Here is a 24870-nt window from a genome sequence, read left to right as displayed (position 1 = left end):
ACACTGAGAAACTGTGAATAATTACATGTAGAAACTAATTTGCTGTATTACTAAAATTGATAGATAAAAAAAAAACAAGTAGAAATGTTTTTGAATGCAATATGGCAATAAATATGAATTATTTAGTATATATTTTACCTGCTCTGGAAAATGATTAAGAATCCATCAATTTAGATGAAAGGTGAAGGGCAATGTTAAAGACAGAAGTACAGCACATTAAATGGTATGCTCTCATGGGGGATATTTCAGCTATTGTAAGCAGAGTACTTAGTCAACTCAGCTTAAATTATCTTGTTTTCTATCCGATTCACCCTCACTAATATGTGACTTTGCATTTTGCTGGCACGCATTTTTACTCAAAATAGTCCCATTTTAATTTTGTGTACACTGTGTCTTATTTTAACTGGGGAAAAACAAACAAAAATAAATAAAAACAATCCTTCTCTCAGTCATTTTAAAGCACTCAGTTGTCTTGAACTTTGTGCATAAACTTATAGGGCTGACAACTGAAACAACTCCCTAACTGCTGTGTTTCTTTTGTAATACGCACAAGCCACAGGATGTTAATGCATCTTCGTACTTGGATAACGGAATTTGGGGCCTAGGATGTGACTGCAATACATACGACACGTCAGTGTTCTGCAAAAGCAGGCTGACTTCATCTTGGGTCATTATGTCCAGATTCCTTTCCAAGTCCACCTGCTGGTCTGACTTAATGCCAGGTGCTGGTTTTTCCAAAGTGTGGAAACTGTAGTTGTGGATCATGAGAAAGATGAACACGTAAGCTGTACTCCGCCACCTCCATTCCCAGCACAAAGAGTGGGAGTAATACTGATGATTCTCGTTTATATTGGGTGAATTTCCTGGGGGTGGAGGCCAATATGGCGGGGGTACAATGCAAAACAGCTGCACTACAGCCAAGCATGCCCTTTAATCTGAGAGGGACACATTCAAAGGGATTTGTCTGATAACAGAATGGTTAGGATTACTCCTTTCTAGAAGAGACAACTGAGGTGTCCAAATAGAAATTTCACCTCCCACAAGACCAGAGGTTCAGTAACCTCGATAGGCCCTTCACAGCATGTTGGACACATATCTGAGTTCTTTGTGATAGAACCTAGAGGAAATTCTCAGAAGAAAAAAAAAAACAGGAGTGAAAACAAAATGCTCAGGAAAACCAGCCAGTATGGTGTGTACACATTAAAAGATTAAAAGATAATGAGGGGTAGCTGGGTGTTGGATTGGAGTACCTCTACTGTTGAGTTGTTGGGTGCATTTTATTCAATCAGCTTCCAGGTGTGACTTACCCTTTCAATTTTTAGATCTCTGATGGTCCAGTCTATTTGAATATCTTCCACCAATTTAGTAATTACTATATCCCCAAACACAGTCACTGGTTTATTGTCTTCTGGCCAGTACTGATGGCATCTTATCTGCAGGGAAGTGATTACTAATTAACAATCATTATGCTGTAAATTTTACAGAAACTACATACAGATTTTTCTATTATATAAAATGCTGTACATTGGTAACTTACCCGTCCTTTTTCAAAACACTGTGTAAGCATCACTAAAGTTTTTGCTCTAGTCTCCCACACCATTCTCCAGAAATCACCCACTGTCCCTGGTAATGGTCCCTGAGTTGCAATAAATTCATTTGGACATAAGTAGCCCTAAGAAAAAGAAAATATTTAATACATAATGAGTGGCAAGGGAAAAATAGAATTTGCATGTGACTCGTGCCAGTAGCTATAAAGCCTAAGGCTAGAACCTTTTCAGATGTACTAAACTAATTGGTGTAGGTCTGGCAGATGGCCATAGAAACCTAAGGATGTAAAGCATTTTTTCCACTGAATAGATAAGTCATGAACCAATGTTCTAATAAAGTTTGGGAAATGCAATCTTATTAGAAATTCTTTTAGCAAAGAAATTGAAGGGACATCAGGTCAGGAGTTGTCATTCATAAATATCTAAGTTGTCATATTAGTCTTAATGCAGATCCACTCACAAAGAAATTTATCAGAAGGCCAGCAAAGTATAATTAAAATAGTGCTAAGGAGAAGCAGGGCGAAAGAAACAACTGAGAAGCAGTGTGAGGGCTAGTGCAAACTACAAGCAACATTAATGACCTTGTCCTTCCAGTGATCCTCAAGAATCATAGAATAGAATCCTAACATAATTCAGATTGGAAAATACTTTTAAGATAATTAAGTTAAACCATCCACCTAATACTAAAGGCTAAACCTAAGTGCCATGTTGAGGCCATTTTCTCAAGTTCTGTCTCTTGTCACCTGAGAATAAACATCCATCCTCTCTGCACCTTCCTTTCAGGTAGTTGTAGAATGCAATGAGGTCTCCCCTCACCCTTTTTTGCTCCAGACTAAACAACCTTAGTTCTCTCATCTGCTCCTCAGATGTCTTGTTTTCTAGTCCTTTCAACCAGCTTCATTGCTGTTCTCTGTACACATCTGAGCAACTCCATGTTCTTCTTATAGTGAGGGTCCCAAAACTGAACACAGTACTCTTGCTCCATTTCTACTAGTGCCAAGCAGAGAGGAACAATCACTTCCCTAGTCCTGCTGGCTATGCTATTTCTGATGCAAGCCAGGATGCCACTGGCCTTCCTGGCTTCTTGGGCACACTACTGCCTCACATTCAGCTGGATGTTGACCAGCATCCACAGGTCCTTTTCCACTGAGCAACTTTCCAGCCACTCTTTCTCAAGCCTATACTTCTGCATGGGGTTGTTAAGATCCAAGTGCAGCACCTAGCACTGAAATTTGTTGAATGTCATGTGATTGGACATGTCTATCCTAATTCCGCTGCAGAGCCTTCCTACTCTCAAACAGATCAACATTTCCAACCAACATGGTGTCACCTGCAAATATGCTGAGGGTGCACTCAATTCCTCATCAATATAATTGGTAAATATATTAAATAAAATTGTTCCCAATACCAAGCCCTGGGGCATACCACTTGTGATAGCTGCAATTTGGATTTAACTCCATTTACAACAATCCTTTGGGCCTGGACATCCAGCCATCATCTGTTCTAAAATGGAGTTGGAGCTTACTCAAAAGAAGTGATCTCAGATAAAGGTCTTCAAGAAACCGTCTTTGGAGGCTGAGAGTTTGTTGGTTTTTTTTCCAGTGTTGGCTTCTGCAGTTTATTTCTTTGATAAATTGAGGAAAGGAAGCTGAAAAATCTGTGTAAATGCTGAGCCGAGCATGGTTCTCATGGATCTGTTTTCAGTCCAAACATACCCTGCAGAATATTTACAACAGCGGTAGCAATTATAACAATAAGCTTATGGCTGTAGAGCCAGCAGTCTGTGTTATCACATAGGCCAGTTTATTGCTCAAAAAAAATGACACAGGCGTTTATAGCACCTTCGAAGCTCCTCATTGGAATTATAGCCCTATAATTCACAGCTGCCTCTTACTTATTCCATCTGTAATACACAGAACAGGTGGCAGTGGGAAACTATGTTAATCCTCCCTAGTTTAAGAGTGAGCTGGGGAGCTGCAGTTCAGGTATGCAAAATTCATAGTTCAGTTACTGATTATTTCTTGTTTAAAAGTAAAAATTAAAATAGCATCAAATTTCCCATTTGTTAAAAGTATATACACAATCTCTCATTCCCCATCTTTAAACATCTACACCTGTATAAAGAGGTAGGTAAATACAAACACGTTGTGTATTTACACCTATATGCATTTATATATTTACAAATCCACAAATATATAAAGTGAGAGCCTACAAAGGGTAAAGATTTAGCCCTGAGAAATGGGTCTATTTGCTGAAGAACATTGATCTAAACTGAGATGTTTATATGCAGTAAAGACACAATCTCAGCAGGGTATACTTTCTGCAGCTGGCATCTGCTACAGTTTTTTGGAAGTTGCTATTTGCATTGCCTACTCTGTGGCATGTTTATGACAAGGAAGGTGAAGACTAGGCCAGGCTCCATCTGGTCTCCTCAGTGGCTGTGTTCCACAGCCAAGCACCCAAGTAACAAGATGTCATGGCTCTTTCTTTCTGCTACTTGTCAGAATGAGGAAATTCCATACTTTTGCTAATGAGAAAGGAGGATGCTGCTGAGATAAGACATCCATTCTCAGCTCTCCAGCTGATTCCCTGTGAACATCTCTTAGTCACCTGGAATTAACTATTTCTACTTGTTGTTGAGTCAACTATTTAGACTACCATCTGCACGTCTTGCTACATCTAAGTTTAAATTGCACTTCATGCAAATCAAGTCGAACTCACTTGAAATCACCATCCAGTGCTACAACAAAATAAATGCACAATCATGAGTTATACTTCGAGCATGAATAGAATTAAGATAAATTAGGCAAGACTGGAGACAGAAAGTATAGATAAAGAATTTACTGAGAACACAACTAGAAAATGTGAGGCATAGTAAGAAAGTTGATAATTGGAAATATAATTTAACTACAACACCATAGAAACAGTAGTTGTAGTGAATGAAATAACGCTGTTCTTTTTGCAAGTTATTTTTTGACTCTTGTACAAGAAACTAACAGTGAAAATGTGAGAGACTCTCTACTTACAGATACATAGCTGGCATTAATGTAGTCAGATCCAGGAATACCAGCATCAGGCATCAGCTTTACTCTGTTGTTATTATCTATGATGGAAATAAGTCTAGTTAACTAAAAGTTTAATTAAGAAAACACTGATTTAGGTAACAAATGTCCATGGATTAGACAGCAATGAATTAGACAGCAACATTATTATTAACATAACGATACTTGGCAATTTAAACAATTTCCATTATTTTATAGTCATCCTGGTTCCAGACAAATTTTTATATATATATATATATATATATAAATACATTTATCAAAATGTTGAATAATCCAAAACCTAAAATGTGATGTGAGTATGGGAGGATCCTCTACCTAAAAGTAGCCCATGTTCTTTAAGCCATCCTGTTCTTGCACAGGCATCCTCCATACAAGTCAGACAGAAGAATCAGGGAACTGCCACTCTTTCCATCATATGAAAGATTTAAGCCAGACCCTGGCAATTTCAAAACTTCTTTTACATAAGGCAAGCTCATCAATTACAGAGAAGTTTGTTTCAAAGAAGACTAAACAGCAAGTGATTGAGACTTTCTGATTTGGGCCCGTAGTGTGCATTCAGAAATGATGAGAAACAGGAAAGATGTCATGTGTGAATAAGTAACTGCTGAAACAATGCAAATTTTGAAGTTTGGTCCACACCTTATTAAAAAAAAAATCAGAATAAAAAGTTAAAAACTGTTGAAACTCATCAGTTTATATTTTACTGTGTCATGAATATCAATCTTTAGTGACTGTAATTTAGAACTCATCTTGAATAAGGCAGTGGATAGGAGTAACAGCTGTTGTGAAAAGTTAATAGCACAGAATGTAGCATTATTAACCAAGGAATGCCATGCTCCTCATCTCACATCACAGCTAATGCTTAAAATAATAATGACATTTCTTGTCTTATTAACTGAAAAATGAAGCAGTGTTGAGTACAGAGAGACAGACTCCTGTCTCTTGTGATAAAATCTAGCCTTGGCTTATAAGTTATCCTACAGTCACTCTGATCTTCTACCAAACCTCTGCAGCACATTTACACATATCCACAAGAAAGCAAACCCAGGCTCCTGTGGTAGCTGAATGCACAAACATGTGGATTTTATAGTTAAAAAAAATAACTTCTCACTAAAGGGAAAAAACAGGAAGAATGTTGAAGAGTTTGCTACATGGGTTGAATTACAAAGCTAAGAAACTACTGAAGCTATAGTTTCTTGCACCTGCATGTTAAAGCTTGCGAGAGCAAGCTGGAAGGAACTTGCAAATAAACCTGTCTAAAAACAAAACAGTAGAAAGACTGACTTGACAAAATTATTTCATAATGAAGATATGATCAAACAAAAACACAGTTGTGTTCAAAATATTTGCTGCAATATCGAAGGCAGAGAACAAAATGGAGGAGTTATTAAACACACATACATGGCTTAATGTTTGGGAAACGATTCTTAGACCTGTTCCAAGGCAGATCAGCATCAGTTGAAGCAAGGTCTTCAAGAAACTTAGGAAGTTCCTGTAAAGGAAAAAAATATTTGTTAATGCACTTTTGACTTTTGCCTGAAGTAAATATAAGGAATTGATAGTATTTAGTTGTTTCTCCTGAAATAACCACTCAAGTAAGAGGGAGAATTCTTTAGCTATGTAACATGTTGCACTTCTGAGCATCCCACTTCACTGTCAACACTAGTTACACGAGCCACAATAGATGAAACACTGCAAGAAATGCTGTCAAGTTGAACAATTAAAGCTTATGTGAACATTCACCTTAGCAAGTCTGCATAAAGTCAGCTTACCACCTTTTGTGCTTCTTTTCTGTTTCTCCATGAACTCATATGCATGGTAGCCATGCCTTACTGACTCAGTCTTATTTTGAATGATGTATCTTCCTGACTCCTGTAGCTTGGGAGCGCTTTTGCCACAGCATGAGAACTGATGAGGATTTAGTTAAGTTGAGACAACTGGCAATTAGTTATTGTTCACAGGCCTGATTGTGAAAAGGGTGGGAAGAGTTATTTTTGGTTGTATCACAGTTTCATAAGTGGTCATTAGTTCTGTTACTGAAGGGCAGAAATGAATAAATTGCTCACACTGAGGAATTTATTTGATGGGAGTGTTTCTGTACATAGATACATCCAATTTCCAAAGCTGGATAAAAGAGAGGAGGGACAATTTCATGACTTGTTAATACAGAAAATATGTAGGTTGCTCCAAAAGTAATGCCTCCTGTTTATTTCTATTGAAACTACAAAGAACACAAGACTATTTGATACAGCAAATTCTCAACTACAGAACACTATTTCTGAACAAAGCCACCACCATTAGCTCTGCGTTTTCCACAGCAATGATCAAGAGCCTGCACGATGCGCTTCTAAAAATTGGCACCAGCAGAAGTGCCCCACTGCTGCTGTTGTCATTGCTGAAAGGCACCACCCACTGCCTCACTGTGCTCACATCCACTGCTTGGTCTCCAGAAACGTTCAGCAAGTGTCAATGAATATCAATGTGTGCCATTTTTTTCATATGGGGTAATTTAATGACACCCCTTTGCTTCATACGCACTTCCATGTCAGACTGCCACTTTGCTGCTGTCACACACCAACAAAATATAATGGAATATTGGTGGGAAGGTTCAACCTCTACTACCATATCACCAACATCCATCTCTGACACTGTGGGCCAACACAATAAAATAGGTGGCATTTCTTTTGGAATCTTGTATATTACCGTGATGATCTCACAGTGATGATGAGAGAATAGGGAACACCTAGAAAGGTAAGAATCTAGACTACTTAACATGTATTGCTAAACTACATTAAAAGATTTTCCTTTTGTTTGGCAGATGACAGATGACAGATGTCATATGCAAGTCTATTTCAATGCCTCTGCTAAGATACAAATGAGATTTATCTATTGTCTGAATGTGTACTATGCAAAATATTGCTCACGTGCAATAAATCCATCTTCCTCTTTTATATTAACAATTGCTCTCTAATGGAACAAACAACAGGAATACATGTTGATTATTTTGAAGTGCTCTTTCACCAAGTACTTGAGACATCTTGTATTTTATAAACAAAAGTTAATGGGCAGCTCTTGGCAATAATGAGAAATGGAAAAAGCAGATTTTTTATTCTATGATTGTTTCTTTCATTGCTAATTCAAATATTTCATCAGTATTTTTCAATGTCTTCAGATATTATGAATAAGTTCATATAACCATTATCAAAATTGAATAATCTAAAAATAGACAAAATGAACCAAATCAATGATTAATAAAATTCATTATCTTATTTCTTACAATGGATAATGCCTGGCATAAAAGTGAGCTCAAAACCATTGAACTGTAGTGTGAGCAATATTATCCCACGAGAAAGTTGTATCCTTCACTAGTTGAAAAAAAAGCCTACGCCCCGAGGCATGAGGACTATTTCACTTCTATAATTATATCCTCAATGATATAACTGCAAGTGCTTCTAAACACGTTCTATGATGAAAGCAAAGTACTTTCAGACAAGAGACCTGACTTCTCTTCCTGACATATTTCCATGGGGAAAGAATTAGAGAAAGAACTGCAGAGAGCAACTAGATGCTCATTTCCCTTTGAAAATTTACAAGGGACTAGATCCCAAACATCCTTCAAAGTCTCTCTATCTATGTTTTCACAGAATAGTTGAGATTGGAAGGAACTTCTGGAGATCATCTAGTCCAATCTTCCTGCTCTGGCAATGTTCCCTAGAGCACATTACACAGGATTGTGTCCAGATAGCTTTTTAGTATTTCCAGGGAAAGAGACTCTGGGCCACCTGTTCTAGTGCTCAATAAAGAAGTCTTTTCTCACGTTCAGATGGGACTTCCTATGTTTCAATTTGTGCTTGTTGCCTCCTGTCTTGGAACTAGGCACTGCTGAGAAGAGCCTGGCCATGTCCTCTTGATATCCTCCCCTCAGGTACTTACATGATCAGATCCCCCTGAGCCTTCTCATCTTGAACAGGCCCAGTTCCCTCAGCAGTTCCTCATACGAGAGAAGATTCAGTCCCTTCATCATTTTAGTAGTTTTTCACTGCACTCACTCCAGGAGATCCATGTTCCTTTTCTACCAAGGAGCCAAAAATTGCACAGAGTACTCCACATTTGCCCTCACCAGGGCTGAGTAGAAAAGAACAATCATCTCTTTCAGCCTGCTATCAATGTTACTCCTAATGCAACCCAGGATCCCTTCTTGGCCACAAAGGCACACTGCTGATTCATGGCCAAACAGCTGTCCACCAGGACCCCACATCCTTCTCCACAGAGTTGCCTTCCAGGAGATCAGCCCCTAACCTGTACGGTGTATGCATTTATTCCGCCCCAGGTGCAGGATCCTGCACGAGCCTTTGTTGAATTTCAAGAACTTCCCCTCTGCTCACCTCTCCAGCTTGTTGAGATTCTTCTGTATGGCAGCACAGCACTCTATGCTATCAGCCACTCCTCATCAAGTCATTGATGAGTAAGTTAAACAGTACTGACCCCTGACTAATATTGCTATTTACAGGCCTCCAACTAGATTCTGTGGTACTAGTCACAATTCTCAGAGACTTATCATTCAGACAGTTCTCAGTCTACCTCACAATCCATTTATGCACTTTCTGAGCTTGCCAATGAAAAAATGTCAATGATTTTGCTCATTTGCCCATAAATTGCCCATAAATGAAAGCTTTGGATTTAAAATCTTATAAAGCACAGCTTACATTAAATTTATATCCTTATGTTAAGTAACTAAACAACATGATTAAAAGATTTGAAATAAATACAAAATTAAACGATCTTTAATATACTATAGAAAAATATATTTCTCATTGCTTTAAAGCACTCCTTGCTTTAAAATCTTATCAACCTCTTAAAATGAATCTCTGCCATACTCAAAGCAAATTTCTTCTATCTTTGAGCTACCTCTACCTTTAGTCACTGTAATCCCTTAAAGAACTAAATCCCCAGCCCTATGAGTAAACCTAGAGAAAGATCCCTGTTCTCAGAGCAGAGTGACTTCTGTGAATTTCTATCAGGATTTGATAAGAACATAAAACACTCCTAAGGATGGAGCTGCCAAAATTCCTCATGAAAGTCTCTCAGAATATTTGTCCAAATTTTTCATTAAAGAGGAAAATAGATTATATGTCTATGGTATTTTTCAGGTATTTTAAGGGCTGTGAGATTCCGTACCAAGTGCACATCGTGTAAACTTTTACTTGCCTCATCTGTCTCACTTCTCTGAGTCTTAGCTTGGTAGTAACTAGTACAGAAGTCATAATGCTGTACTGCACTCTGTAGCAAAAAAGAAAAACAGAATCAGAGTATACTGCTTTTGTAATGATGCTTCCACATCTGAATAAGTGCTTACAAGCCTTATACCAATTTTCTGCATCGGTATGGATTTCAGTCTATGATTTTTTTTTCAGAATTGGGGAAAGACTATTAGGATTCCCAGGTGCAAAATCAGTTTGTTACATAAATCATATTTCTCTGTGGACTCATAAAGCTTTTAAATAATTTATATGAACTTTGTTTACTGTAGTACTTTTATGGTACTTTTGTGGTGACATTCAAAGGCATTTCACCTTTTAATTTGTGAAGAGACTTTATCATAAAACAGTTTTAGAAGTATTTCTGCCTCAGTAACTTGACAGTTGCTAGAAAAATGTGATTTTCCAAAGATATTGAGAGAGATGTAAATCCTCTGGAAAGCTGGAAGATTGAATATTAGCCAGGTGGTGCCACCAGTTACCGTGGCTCTGTATGATCTCTTTAAACTTGCCTTTTCTGATAAGATATGGAACTAGATCCATTCTCAGGTCTGTATTCCTAATCATCATGTTACATATAGGCCATGTTAATATGTGGTCTAAGATTGAACCCCAGAGATCTCTAGGCACAGCATGTAGGTCCAGTAAATTAGATGAGCCCAAGAATGTCCCAGGATTCCAAGACTAAGTGAAAGGAAGAGAGCTACTAACTAACAAAACAGAAGAGAGCTACACTAACAAAACTCTAAAACAGATTTGTTGTCTATCAACTGCCTATTGGAAATGATCTCTAGGTAGATTACCTACCAAAACATACCTTGGAATAGCCCAGGAGGACTGCTTTCTGAAGCAGATCAAATTTAATGCAGAGAATATACTAATGGTTTATTAGAGTAAATTATCATATGATCACATCCAGTTCCTCATATGCTTGAAATTACTAGTAGACAGATAGCCAGAGAACCCAAGCAAGCTCAGCTCCAGGCTATGTGCTTTAAATATAATGGTGCATGTGTTTAGAGCCTGAGCTCAGCTCTGCTACACACACTGTAGGAGCCTTGAGTCATTTATGCCAAACTAAAGCCTTGCTTTCTGATGGAAAACAAAGCAGGTCCTGGAGTCTGTTTGCTTGTTGTGTGCATTGTCTGTTTGCTTCTTTGCATTGCCATTTCTGATGTCATTTCAAGTGCATTGTCAATCCTATTATTAATCTGATAAGATAGTTGTTGCGGATTCTTTAGATATAATCACAGTCAGATTCTGTAGTCCTGCTTACCCTTGAACCAGCCATCTGGGAAGGCAGTAGTACACTCTGAAACATGGAAGTTGAAGTTCAGAGAGAAATAAAATGAAAGTCCAAATGTCAAATAAAACTGTTGGTTGTAAGTTGACTATATGGTTTAGTTATATAAAGATTCAGCTACTTGAATGTGATTGTATTGTACAATTGACACAAGTAGATTGTGTCTACTTGTATTTGATGACATTTCAAATGGATTGCCTGAATTTCTATTTGATAAAACACTCGTCTACTTTAACTTTTAAGGCACTGCAATACTGTAAGGCTTACCCTAATGTAGGTCACACCTAAAAAAAGTAATATTGGAAGCTTTCCAGTGATGAATATGTGAAAATATTATTGCTAGTAAAACTTTTCATCTGTTCAGTAATGCATAATGTAACTATAATCACTCTTGTTCAAGCGAAATAACAGTTCCATCCTTGGAAGAAAAAGTTCTCCTTACTTTATTGCTCAGAGAATTTTATGGTGCTTTTTATTATTAAACCCAGACCAATTTTACCTAAGGAGCATAACAAAAAAAGCTGTAGGAAATACCATTAATCTTTTCACACTTTTGTTAGTTTTCCCTCAGAGACTGAAATATTATAATCTGGCAGAAGAAAAGCCAATTGTTGATTGGCTTTTTGTTAATCCAAATGGTAAGAAATGCATGGCAAATCTATAAATCCAAAACAATAAAGTTACTGGAGACTGACAAATTATTTTTGTGAGTGCAAATGACTGCATGTGTTACAAATGATGTTGATGATGATAAAGATTCTGAAATAACAAGGAGAGAAGATATCATTGAGAAAAAAGGTTTGATAGCCATAAAAATGGTATTTCATGAAAATGGTAAAAACTCCGGAGGTTCATATTTGGAAGTATATATACATTATATATATGTGATGTATATTTTGAAAGCTGGTCTCTCTTCAGAGGGAAACACAAGCTTGCTGAGTTTGTATAGTGAAACAAAAAGATGAAGACTGTTTACATGGAGGCTGTTCTCAAAAGTATGACACATATGACCTATTAGTTGTAAAGGAGGGAAAAACAAAATTGTGCACAAAATTTTAACTGTCTACTCTGAAACCTATGAAAGAAAAACATTTTTTAATTGCGTGGCAGTATAACTGTGCCCTGAACATTTTACAAAATAAACGCCAGCTGTGTTTTTGGGGTCATCACCACTCAGGAAAATGAACATCTCTAAAACTGTTATGATACCTGTATGTATGTAGAAATCTCCTACGTAAACCATTCTCAATTAAGTTCTATATGCATCACTACATACGCAAAAACATAACTATTGTGTTCTGAAAGACTGAAATCTTTCATTTCATTTATTTCAGATCGTTCATTGCTGACACTTTGGTGAGTAATTCTGATCAGGATGCAGTGTAGACTGCAGAATCCAAATCAGGTAATATTACTTTTTAAACAATCAACCTGGTAATTGGGTATTGATTATCAAGGCCAGAGTACTTCACGGCATTGCCTGCTTAAAATGGACATGAAATGTGACACATGAAACAACTGAAGGTCTTGCGATGTTGTGACAACTGCTAGCAACATACCGAAAATTCTTCCTGAAACTTTAGGTTGTTGTTTGTACAAAGCTCTTCAACATGTTGGAGGAAGGATTTCTTGCTTATTGGCCTGAAAGTAATGACAGAAGAATTAGAGACCTACAGGTGGTTTCTTTATCATTCTTTTAATTCTTATTTTACAGCAGATTCATAATAAGTTATTCCAGTTCAGCAGCGACTTATATTTATATGAAGAAAATGATAAACTGCTTACAGCTCACTTATTTGGTCTGTTTTCAGTTGCTGCAAATAGAAGCATTTTTTTTCCTTCTATTGTTTCCCCTCACCAAATCTTTCAGTTGCAAATGGTAACAGTACTGCTGGGTAGGATTGTTTTTTATAGGTAATAGCATTCCAAGGCAAGGTTTTGGCATTAATGGAAGTTTGTAAAGTAACCATTGCACTCTAAAGTACATAATACTTCTTTGTCGCACTGAAAACATTATATACATCACAAGGTTTTAGACATATAAAATATTGCAGTGACCTCATTCTCATAATGACATGGTTTTTAAACCCTGAGGAGTTTAAATATCCCTGTATTACTTCTCAAGCTAAAACACAGACATGCAGGCTTCACCCCAGAGAGAGAGAAAGCATTTCTCCAGTTACCATGCAATTAGTCATGCTTTTATGATTTATACGCAGCTTGGAGTTTTTTTTCCTAATAAACACAGAAGAAGGAACCACACATTGAGACTCACGAATGGCTACTAAATAAAAAAACTTTAATCTACTTACTTGATGGATTTTCTATAACTAAGTAACCTGCAACAGAGATTTTTGTTAAATGTGGCAGGGTGTGAGTTAACCAATATTGCGCATGTTTCTAGTTTTAGATGAACTATTCAAGTAAGTAAAGAACCCTATTCATTTTTCTCATGGATTCCATCATGTCAGATGTCTTGGGTGCTTAGTTTTTATCTCAAGAACTGGCAAATATTGAAGGTACAGTTTCTATCATTCTGTTCAGATCATTTTACAATATACTGGGCTCAAATGGGCCTGGAAAATCCATACCTCCAGCATACCACTTCATATGCATTGACAGACTTCATTTTACACCATGTGCTCAATGCCATTCTTCTGATGACCATTTCAGATTATAAGGGTAAGAGTCATCTGATTCTTTCTCTCAAACTGATAGCAAATAGTGGCTTCCTGCACAGCAGTTTGGTCATTAGATAATAAAAATTACATCAATGCTGCACATAAGAAACCTGAATACAGTGCTTCAGTGCTGAAGGTACCTAGATCCAACAGCAAAGAACAGAGAGACAAGCAGCACCATTAACACAATCGTACACAATAGTTCCCTCCTTTACACTCACTCAAAGCAGAGAAATAAAGCACTGAAAAAGCACAGAAAATGAATTAAACAGGGCTATGTATGTACTGTCTCTTCAATTTTTAATATTACTAACAGATGATAGTTTTATAGGTGCAGTCATATATTAACTTTAAGAAACACTAAACAATTTTAAAGAAGTAAGACACCTGCACTTTGACAGTTGCCTTTGAATATTTAAGTGAAGAACTTGGCTGTAAGGATAACTGAATTCTCACACTTTCATTGGTAACAAGTGCATAGTGCAGTGGCTTGGCAGCTCAGAAAATAAGACTGTAGCAAAGATGTTGGCTTTTTTGATTAAGAATCTTTGGAAGGAATGAAGTTTGTATCCCAAGTACAGATTTAAAGGAGATGGCAATGCTCAGCTTCAGCATCCTCAGGATTCAAACCCAACATTTCTTACAAGTCTCTTGAGAATGAAATATATAGTAATAATCTTACAGTATTTTATCAATGAAAAATACTCATCTACCTGTAATCTCCATTATTCACAGTTCTTTTTTTTTTTTTTATAAAGCATAAAAATTTTGATATCACTAGATCTTGATGAGAACAATTAAGAATCGAACTATTTCATCTGAACAATTCCAGATTCCCATTTGTCTGACTTTGAAACCAGGGTAGAAAAACATTCTCTAAGATAAAGAATGCTTTCTTGCCTTAAATCTGATTTTCTTTTAAAACAGTGTATTGTTTCATGTGTGGGATTTTTTTTTGAAGTCTATCAAAAATCTGAATCCCACTCAGATTACTTATGATAGAGCTAGAAAGAAGCCATTTATTTGTGTTGGCAGTGGTAACTGAAGACCATATTGTCACACAGACTCAGCTTTCTTTCTGGGTCAATCATCTGAAATCCACAGGGAATTAAAACTTTGTCCAAATGGAAAACAACAGAAATGAGCAAGTGGGTAAAAGGCTTAACTCATAAGCACCACTGACACTTCCTAGGAACAACAGACGAGCTAATTTTTAGCAAGTTAATTGAAAGCAATATTGAGCTTAACCCTTCCTGAATATTAAAGGCCTCAGGAAAGAGAACACATGGTTATTTCTTCCATTGTACCAGGACACACAGTCATAAACCTTGTTCTCCTGGGATACAAAGCTCAGGAAGCTTATGAGTGATAGCTGATTACTAAAGGGAAATTTGCTGAAGGAAAAATTAAGGCAGGAGCCATGCCTGTCTCCATTCAAAGACAGAAGAAACATGCTGGTCTGGAGAAAGAAATGTGTGTGCAGAAGTGCTCCTTTGAAGACAGACACTTACTGACTGCAAAAAATACAGGAAAAGGGAGATTGGGAAAGAATTTTATACACAATTCTTTTCTATAAAAATATTCATTTGCAAGCATTACAGTGTCTGCAATTAAAAAGTATTTCTTCTAAATCTGTGCCCATCTGCTTGACAAGCTATCTCACATATTGAAAATATTCACCACGAGGTAAAACTTTTCATGGAAAGATTTTAAGAAATGGATATCTTTGGCTTTGGCCCTGCTGCAGAAACCACCGTGAAAAAGGGTGCCAGAGAAGTTCTCTCCCAGGCAAGCACCTCAAACAGGGAAGAGTTACTTGTCTCTAGCCAGGTCTGGTGGGCCCTGAAAATTTGTTGACAGAATCCACTCATGGGAGATAAGTATCTGCTTTGAAAAATGGACTGGTAAAAATTATGGACAAGATACAAAAAGAGAGGACCCAAGTATATAAATATTTAGTACACTTAATGAATCAGTGTTTAATCCAGCCTAGATGGGCTATATATTCTTTGAAGAAGAGTTGGATTATTTACTTATTTAGTTGGTTATTGCCTTTCTCATATAATCTCCACCATCACTGAGATCAATGCATTTCCCAAATGTCCGAAGTCAGTATTTCGGATTCATACAGAAGTAGATCTCATTTTCCACTGAACTTGATAGAGTGTAATGCCCTGAAGACAGTCTGAAGCTACATATGATTAATGAATTTCCCAACAAAGACTTGCTGAGAGATAGTGTCATAGCCACTACTGGTCATTTTCAGATAATGAAAATTTGTAAGGGTTGTTTTTTTTTTTTTTTCTTTGTTTGTTTTCTGATGATCACAATATCACAATAGGTCGAGATATTCTAAATAAATATCAGAAAATGTTTGAAGATACAATGTATGTTTTCGTGGAACAGGCTGGAGTGTCTTGATTCTGTGAATGAACTGTCAGCCATAAGTTCATGCCTTTATTGATTTGATATGATGTATATTGTACTAGTTGAGAAATGACAAAACACTTAGAGTCCAAAGCATCTCCTTCAAAAGAGCCCTGAAAGGGATGATTCATAGGTACATAAAAAGTTTATACTGCTCTTTTATCATCTAAGATTGCTAAAAAACTCTGAATCACCCCTTCAGAGTAGAAAATACACTTGGACAATTAAAACTAGATGTCAGGTAGAGTTAAAAAAAAACAAATGCAGACAAGCCAGTCTGAAAAATAAATCTGTCCATCTGTGTTTTTCTTATAAACTTACAAGATGCCACGAATTGAAGCTGGCATTCTACAATGCAGCAAGCTTTTCAAACAGCTGAGATAGCTACCTAAACATAGCCAGAATGTGCTTATGCATATGTTGTAATGCACAGTTCCATTCCAGACGCATGGGAACTTAGAGAAGCTTATGTTGCAGTCATCAGCATGTAATAGAATAATTTATCATGCTGACATGGAACTGCCTTAACCACACATCATGAGAATGATAAAGAACACATGAACTGAAACTGTGATTGACTTTTACGTGGTTACTCTCTGAATGCAACAAGTACAAAAATTCTTTAGAGGTGTACTGTGGAAGCAAAAACAGTTTAGACACTGGGTTTTGCAGTAAGCCTCCTTGGTGCATATTGTTTGCTTCTGCCAGCTTCTTGGAATAACTCATCGCTACTGGGAAGGATTTATCTGTGTGAAAGACAGCCTAAGAGAGATAATTAAAATCTCTCCTTTGGCCACTGACATTACTAGAGCAGAATCTTACATGCACAGAAACATTCTTTAAATCTTAAAAACTTCCTTAATTAACTGAAAAGTTTTGAGCAGATCAAGGATATCCCATCCCTCATGACTACATGTAATACAGTACATTTTCAGACTGCTAGTTAAAAAGATTATATGAATATTGTCCTGGGGAGCTCGCAGTTAATACCCGTATTTCAAACTTCCACAATTTGTCAACGTTCAACAAAGAGCCTGGGCAAGAAGCCTGCTGTAGCTCCAGCAAAGCTACTGTTCCAAGAACAATAATTCAGAATTTAAGAGCTGCATCCTGTAGCTTACAGAATGGCCGAAGAGCAGTCTTCAGTTTAAATCTTACTCGTGTGGGGAAGGAAGAAAGAGTAGAAAAGAGACTGAATGAAGTAACAAACTCCAAAGAAAAAATTTGAAACTGACTCACAAAAATAAAGGTTGATGTAACTGAACTGCTGAAGCACTGTATGTACAGTAGAGGCCTTGCCGTGCATAAATCACATAATGAAGTGTGAGATATTATAGTTTGCAATAAGCCTGTAGAGTTTGAGACTGTACAAATCCAAACTTCAGGTAATTTAGACTGAAAAGTGGCACAGAGGCACTCTTCAAACTGGTAAATGATTTGGTCACATAGATATGCTGCTGTGATTGTAACCACATGGATAGAAAACATCTCTAGTATAAGTGAGTAAAAAATGCAGTTGAGAAAAAAATCTTCTCTTAAATATAGACCTTAACTATCAGAGGAAAGAAACTTATTTCTTCCTCTGACCAAGAAATATTTCTTCTACCACATTTGCATTACATTTGTTTCAAGGATAAATTGTATATGTCAGTGCTAATATTAATATAATTTGTATCTGAATGTAAAACTTGCCCTGATTTAATTCAAAATTGTTGTGGTTTATTAACACTAGGGAGTAAAAATAAACAGGATATCATAATGACAAATATTACTGTCTGTCCTTACTATAGCTGCAAAGATTGACATTTAATTTTGATTAACGGTATCATTCAATATAGCATGGTAGCACACAGGTTAAGAGAACAGAATGGAAAACACACCGTGTTGCTTCAGTAATACAATAACTTACTGGATGACAAATATCTCCTTGCGTCTAAAGAAAAATGAAGAGTATCTGGAAGTAAAACCCATTAACACTTTAGTATGTAAACAAAATTAGTACTATTCTTGTTTCAGGTAACAGCTTGGAAACAATTGCCATTTTGAGGATAATTTATATAAGTTATGGTTAACGTGCTGCATTAATAATAATTCTGTCTCTAGGGAATGTAATGCACTGTTATTAGCAGGTACAAACAATGCTAGCTGAATGACATCTGCCCCACACAGAACATACCACATCCATTATGCTGATGATTTCCAGACAATTCATAGTATGTTTTCTCATCTGTTACAACCAGCCATGCCTGTGTGCACTATTTTGAACAGGTTTGTTCATGCAATCATCTTACTCTGTACCACACACATAGACATGTACACAGTCAAACAAAACAGGTCAACAGCTACAACCTTTCATCTTCCAGCTATTCCTAGTCTGCAACAGTAGGATGCCTGACTGCTAGGGCAAGACTGTTTTAGGCTTCTCATCTTTAAGGAGGCTGCCTACCACAGTGTTTCATCTGTGACACAGCAGGGAAAATACAGGTAGGTAAAGAATGTTCACCAAACATTTCTAACTCAGTTGGATGTCATCAATTGTTGAGAATCATTGTGATATTTAAGTGGTAAATAATATCCATATTTCTGACAGTCAGAAAGAGCAATCTGTTTTTCTTCTCATACATAAGCATGACAAGTTTCTCTGTTGGACAGAAAATATTAGTAGCCTGGACTTGCTGCATAGCCTGTGTGCTGAACACCACAGAAATCCAGATGCTACTCAAAACACTTTTGAAAAGAGATTTTCTAAATGACAGATTTGTTCTTGAATTAGCTAACCAGAACTTCTGAGGGGTTTGACTGTTTCAAAATGCTTACTAAGTTTTGTAATCTACACAAAACACTGGGCCATTAAAAATACTCAGAAATTCTTATGTTTAAAAATATATAGTCTTTTTTTTTTTTCCCCCAACATAATTAAACAGTGATTTGCACTTAGATCTTTATCTTGTTGTAAAAAGAGCTGAAGATTAAGTGATTTTCTAAAAGCTAGTGAGAAGTGTCTTGAGGATGGAGGTCATTCTTTGAAAAAGGATCTCAGTGACCTGTGTAAATAAGAACACCACAAACACTTCCAAACAAGCAAAGGTCAGAAAGGGGTCATGGCTACAGCCCCTTTGGACTAACTACTGTTTTTCCTAGAGAGCATGCTTACCGTGTAAATCTCTCATCCTTCAGCTCCAGGTCTGCCACTGTAATCAACTGATCCAGTTTGAACTTAGTGTCAATAATTTCAGCATCTCGTGGAGAGTATGTCCCTCCCTCTTTTTGCTTTTGCCTAATTCTAAACAGAAAATCATAGTGAATAATAAATATGCAAGTGATTTGAGACAAATCTATACCAATACATTGACAAGACTGGCTAAAACTTAAAAACGGCTGCCAGAAATCCTTCCTTACCTTTATTCCACTCTTACTTCCAATTTAATCAAATCAACAGTTGTATTGTCTAAAACTTATGTGGAAAGAATCTAGCTTGCTTAATCTTTCAGTTTTCTAACATAAATTATTCTACAATGCCTGAATGGTGCAGCTGAGGAAGCAGAACTCATGGGAAATGAGCAAGCTAACATAATTTATGCAGCACCCAGCCTGCTTCTATACTTGGGCATTTGTTCACAATTCTGATCAAAGGTTGGCATCTCTTTCACACTTGAGACTTTAAAGTGTTTAACTGTAAAATTTATTAGTAAGATAGAAAACAGTGTTTACAGTATTTATTTCATATCAAGTTGACTGATTCCCAACAGAGCTGACAGTAAATAGGGTTAGCCATCATGGTAACTTCACTCAGCTTACAGTCTGATCTGTTTCCTCATTCCTCATTTCAATGGAGAAGTGACACTGAAAGAGTAAGATAGGCTTCTGCTCTGATTTACCCTCTGGAGAAGGTTGTTCTCCTCCTTCATCAATGGAGATTAGCACTGCTAGACTAAAGTTAAATTCTGTGAATCCTTCCCCATGTTTTGAAAGAAAAGAAAAAGAAAAAAAAAGAAAATGCAATACATTTTGACATGACAGATTAAATCAATTGAAAGGATCATTTCAACTCTTCACTACAACAATATTGAGTGTTTACAAACAATAAATCTCACCTTGCAAAAGCATAGACTGCAGCCACCAGAAGAACAACTGAAAGTATACACAAAGTAACTGCAAGGATAACTTCCACAGATCTTCCTGACCGCCCTTCACCTGCAACAGAAAGAGGAAATCTAATATTTAATAGATGCATCAATTTTACATTTCTAACAGGAGAGAATCAGGTATAGAGGAGTGACATAATCTTTCCTCTCCAAACAACTACATCTGTTTTGTGACAGTTGCAGAGCTGCTACAAAAAAGAAAACCATGAGAAAAAAAGAGCAACTTATTTTACGGTCCCTAAGCATTGCTGGTCTATTTAATACGTACACTATATGTGTAACCATCCCCTGGTGCTTTTCAGGTTTACCTGTTGAGCAGGCTAAGGTAGGTCTACACTGCACTAACATCATTTGGTGCATGACTAACATTAGCCTGAGCTGAGCTCCTGCTTTAGGCTCAGCGCAGCCAAGCAGAGACACACTGTCCTAACAACTACGAATGACCGAGCTCCAAAAGTGGAAAAGGATCTCTGTCACAGAGATCTGTCTCATAAAGCTCCATGTTTTTTCTGCTTCAATCGTATTTAACAGTAGCAAATTGCATAGACACAAGGTTTTCAGATCTGGTTTTCAGATCAGTGATCTACTTATCATATAAGTAGACTTAGAAAAAAAAATAAGACGGAAAGTTGTCATAAATAATTCTGTGAAAATTCAAGTTATGGTTTTATCTACTAAAACCAAAGTGTCATGTTGGCAAAACACAAATTTCAGTGATTACTGCAAAATGTGATCACTGATTCAAAACGCAACTGCATTTCTGATTGCAAGCAGTGTAGATTTCTTCTGAAAGGATACTGTCATTACAAGTGGAATAGAAGTCATTTGCACAGAGATGCCTAGCAGATCCTGATCTTACCAGTTTGCTTTCTGGATTATGATTCTAAAGCAAGTCTGAAGTTCTTACAAAAGCGTGTTCTATAAGGAAACATCTATGCAACGAAAACATATCTGAAAAAAATTAACTTCCTTCATGCACATAACTTGCAGTAATGGAAGTGCTAGTGTTAGTAATAGCTGCGCTGGTGCTGTGTCTTGAATCAACTGCAGTACTGTTTTCACAGCAACTTTGTAAGAAAGAGTAGAAGGAACTTCTAATTGCCTTGTTCCAGTTAAGTTTTGTTGGATATTCTTTGAAATGTAGAAGTTAAGGACAGATATGAGTTTGCTGTAGTACCCATTTTAAAAACAGTACTGAATGTTAAACACTAGCATAGAAGACTCTGGAATACAGGTATTATGAGCCACAGAAATTTGAGATCAGGCTATTTTTTTTATCCCATTACATTTTATCCTATTACATTTTACTTGCTTCTTTATGATTTATACCACAGGATACAGTGTCACAAGTTTTCAGTAACTATAATGAAGTGTGTGAATTATAATATCTGCCTGACAATAAAGCATGATTTCTCTTTTTGTCATGATGATTTCAGTTTCCTGTTAGTAGGATGCCCAGGTATGTGTATCTGCCTGGATACAATCATACTCATTTCCAGCAGACTTGTTTTCTCTAATCAGGCATTAAGTCTTTCCCTCTCTGGCCAAGCTATTTGCTTCACTGGCTCAGAACTTCATTGGCTAATGAAACAATTTTTGTGTTGTATTTTCCAAAACATTCAGGGCTGGAGAAACAGTGCCAGATCCTTTCAGAATATTCAGGTAGTGAATTAGCATTTCTTCAATATCAGATCACATAACAAATTTCTAACATGGATCAGATGGATAAGGGAGCTCATATCACAGAAGCTGAATGCCAAATGAAAAATTTGTGCCCACTAAAATTCTTCTGGGTACTAATCCAGTTGTCTTGGTTTCCTTTTCAGAACGCCAGGGCGAGGGCTTAGCTAAGTAAGTTTTAAAGAATTAAGAAGTATTAAAAGAACTTACAGATCTTACTGCAATCTGCTAAGAGAATTTTTATTCCCATTTTCAGTGGTTGATCAACACTGTCATGGAAGAGTTTAAGCTGGATTTGAGGCTCCATAACAGCTGCCCTATTGGCCAGTGAAATCAGAACTATGTGCTTTCTATTAGATAATGTTAATTTATTAATTAATACAGAACGTTGTCTACATCTAAAAGATTAAGAACTCCAGGGTCATGTTCTGAAATAAGCTGCCAATAGAAGAATGATCAGTGGCTGAGAGGTTTCCTACACCAGGCTCACTGGAATAGCAGTCCCAGTACATGCAACAGAGAGGGAAATGGCACAGACAGTATAGCTTCTGAGAATTCACACTGTCAAGATGAGCTATTCTAGCAAAATGCTATTTTCATTGTTATGACTGAATCTCTACTAAAGAACTTTGTTAATATTTCTTTTCCAGTTAACAGTCCAGGCTGAGTTAAGGCCACTTAACATCCTGAAAAGGACATGCGAGGGAATGGATGTGTTTCCTCACCAGGCAACAACCGTTCTGGCTAAGCTAGCTCTAACAAAAAATAACTTACTACAGGGAATCCAGTCTACGAAAAAGGAGCATGGTATAGCCTGATTCCTTGGAAACAAAAGAAACAAGTGACACTTTCCTTACCTAAAGTTTTGACAGGGTCAGAATAGTCAGAATCTGTAAACTGTCCTTTAACATTAGTTGCTCTGAACTTGAATCTGTAAAATAAAACAAAGAAAGCTGATTAAATTAAAATCTGTGTTTCTTTCCTTAAAAATGTTCAATTTAGAGACTAACCACTGTTTTAAAGTTTTAGTATAATATACTCTGCTATCCTTATCTTCCTGCAAAAGTGACATCATGACAAGTCAATGACTTGGTGTCAATGTGTAAAGCATATAATCAAATTATAGGAAGTAGGTTACTTATCTTGAATTTGGTCTTAATTCAGGTACTCATCTTTTGTTACCCTAAAACATTTTTTTTTTAATTGTCTTCCATACTTACTCTTCAGACAAATAATATAAAGGTAAGAGTGACAACAATCATTTCCAGCTCCACCATTTCATAATTGAACTATATGTTTTGTATGTTTGTATAAATGTATGTTTCACTTAAATCTTCCTCTTGGACAAACCTAGAGATAAATGTACTTACAGGTACTGCTTTCTTGGTTTCAGTGGGCCATTACATATTTTGTCTTGACTGCCTGGTATCATACATGTAGTATCAGCACCTATAACATATATTTCTTCTTTACCACTCATATCTTCCTTTCCTTCTATACATGGTGGGTTTGGAAAGCCTTCATTTGTAAAATATGGCCTTGGTCTGTTGAAGTATGCATCATGCCACTTAGTAACATTTCCATCATGCTGAGCTATTATCAAGAAAAGAAATCAAAAATAATTTGCATTCTAACTGAAAGAAGTTAAACTAAACTTCTTAACTGAAGAAGTTAAATAGGTTATTTTTAAGGGGTTAGTAAGCTATCAGTGATATTTATACAACGAAAATTATAATCATATTTGTACTTCAACCCAAATATTCTTTTTACCCACACCAACTATATTTTGGTGTTTTAAAGTAAGTCAGCTGAATCACAACTAGAAAATTTCAGGGGCAGTCTCATACACAGGCTATGTTGGTAGAAGATATAGTTTGCATACGAGACATTTGACATAGAAATTGGGCCTGGCTAGCAAAGAAAGAGGTGTTTAAGTACAGTAGATATTGTTTCATAAATGAAATAACTAATTTTCCATAAAGAGTCAGTATCCAGAAACTCAGATTGGAGAAAAATCTTCAAAACATTGCTTAACGTGGTATTCGTATATTTATCAGTTCAAGAGAACCTTCGCAGCAATAGCTATGAATTAAGTCTCTCAGGTCAGTGTTAAAATACATCATTCTGGAAAACGTGAGAAACTGTACCCACTTAACATGAATGCTTTACTGCCATGTTTTTAAGGTAGGCAAAACAAGGGATTTAAATACCTGGAATTTGTTCTTCTTAGGTAAAGTAAGTCTGACCATATGATGTCCAACCATGAAACTCCCACACACATTGGTAGGCAATTACTCAAAGAGTATCACGAGACTGTTCACATGAGTACATGTTCATCAGACCATACAAGGGAATACACATTCTAACCCACAGTCTACAGAAGGGATTTATATAAATCCCTCTGCCCCCGTTATGAAATAGAAATATCAACCGCACATGACTGCATTCTTTGACAGGCAACACTGATAGCAACAGATGAAAAACTTGCAAGAAAAAATCCTTCATATTTAATCAGTTTTCACAAAAGCCAAATGTATGTATTTATTCAAAGAAATGGGAAATAAAGAAAATATAATGATAACAGTAGGGCTAGAATAATACAGGTGACCTCAAGCAACGTGGATGATTCTTCATTGGCAAGTGTTCTCAAAATCCAGCCCACAGGCATGGTGGAAGATATTTTGCTCATAATAATTTTGCCACAGCTAAAGAGATTTTGTTAGCTATTCTAACATAAAGTTTCTGACAATCCCTGCCCACAAGCCAA

At 36.6% G+C, this 24870-nt stretch overlaps 1 protein-coding gene across 1 annotated transcript in view; it reads right to left on the bottom strand.

Annotated features, from left to right (window-relative positions):
- The window catches only part of PTPRQ (protein tyrosine phosphatase receptor type Q), a 110797-nt gene that overhangs the window by 5621 nt on the left and 80306 nt on the right, over positions 1-24870 (bottom strand). Inside the window, exons 40-49 of the mRNA XM_031553761.1 lie at positions 23474-23696; positions 22961-23034; positions 20373-20472; positions 19433-19561; positions 13483-13509; positions 12730-12811; positions 6011-6101; positions 4574-4650; positions 1538-1672; positions 1308-1433 (exon numbers count right to left, since the gene is read on the bottom strand). Of these exons, the coding sequence (XP_031409621.1) occupies positions 1308-1433; positions 1538-1672; positions 4574-4650; positions 6011-6101; positions 12730-12811; positions 13483-13509; positions 19433-19561; positions 20373-20472; positions 22961-23034; positions 23474-23696 (1064 nt within the window). The remainder of the gene's footprint in view (positions 1-1307; positions 1434-1537; positions 1673-4573; positions 4651-6010; positions 6102-12729; positions 12812-13482; positions 13510-19432; positions 19562-20372; positions 20473-22960; positions 23035-23473; positions 23697-24870) is intronic.

The sequence above is a fragment of the Meleagris gallopavo genome, chromosome 1, assembly GCF_000146605.3.
Source record: "Meleagris gallopavo isolate NT-WF06-2002-E0010 breed Aviagen turkey brand Nicholas breeding stock chromosome 1, Turkey_5.1, whole genome shotgun sequence".
Lineage (NCBI taxonomy): Eukaryota > Metazoa > Chordata > Aves > Galliformes > Phasianidae > Meleagris > Meleagris gallopavo.
This window is presented reverse-complemented; position numbering and strand designations above follow the sequence as displayed.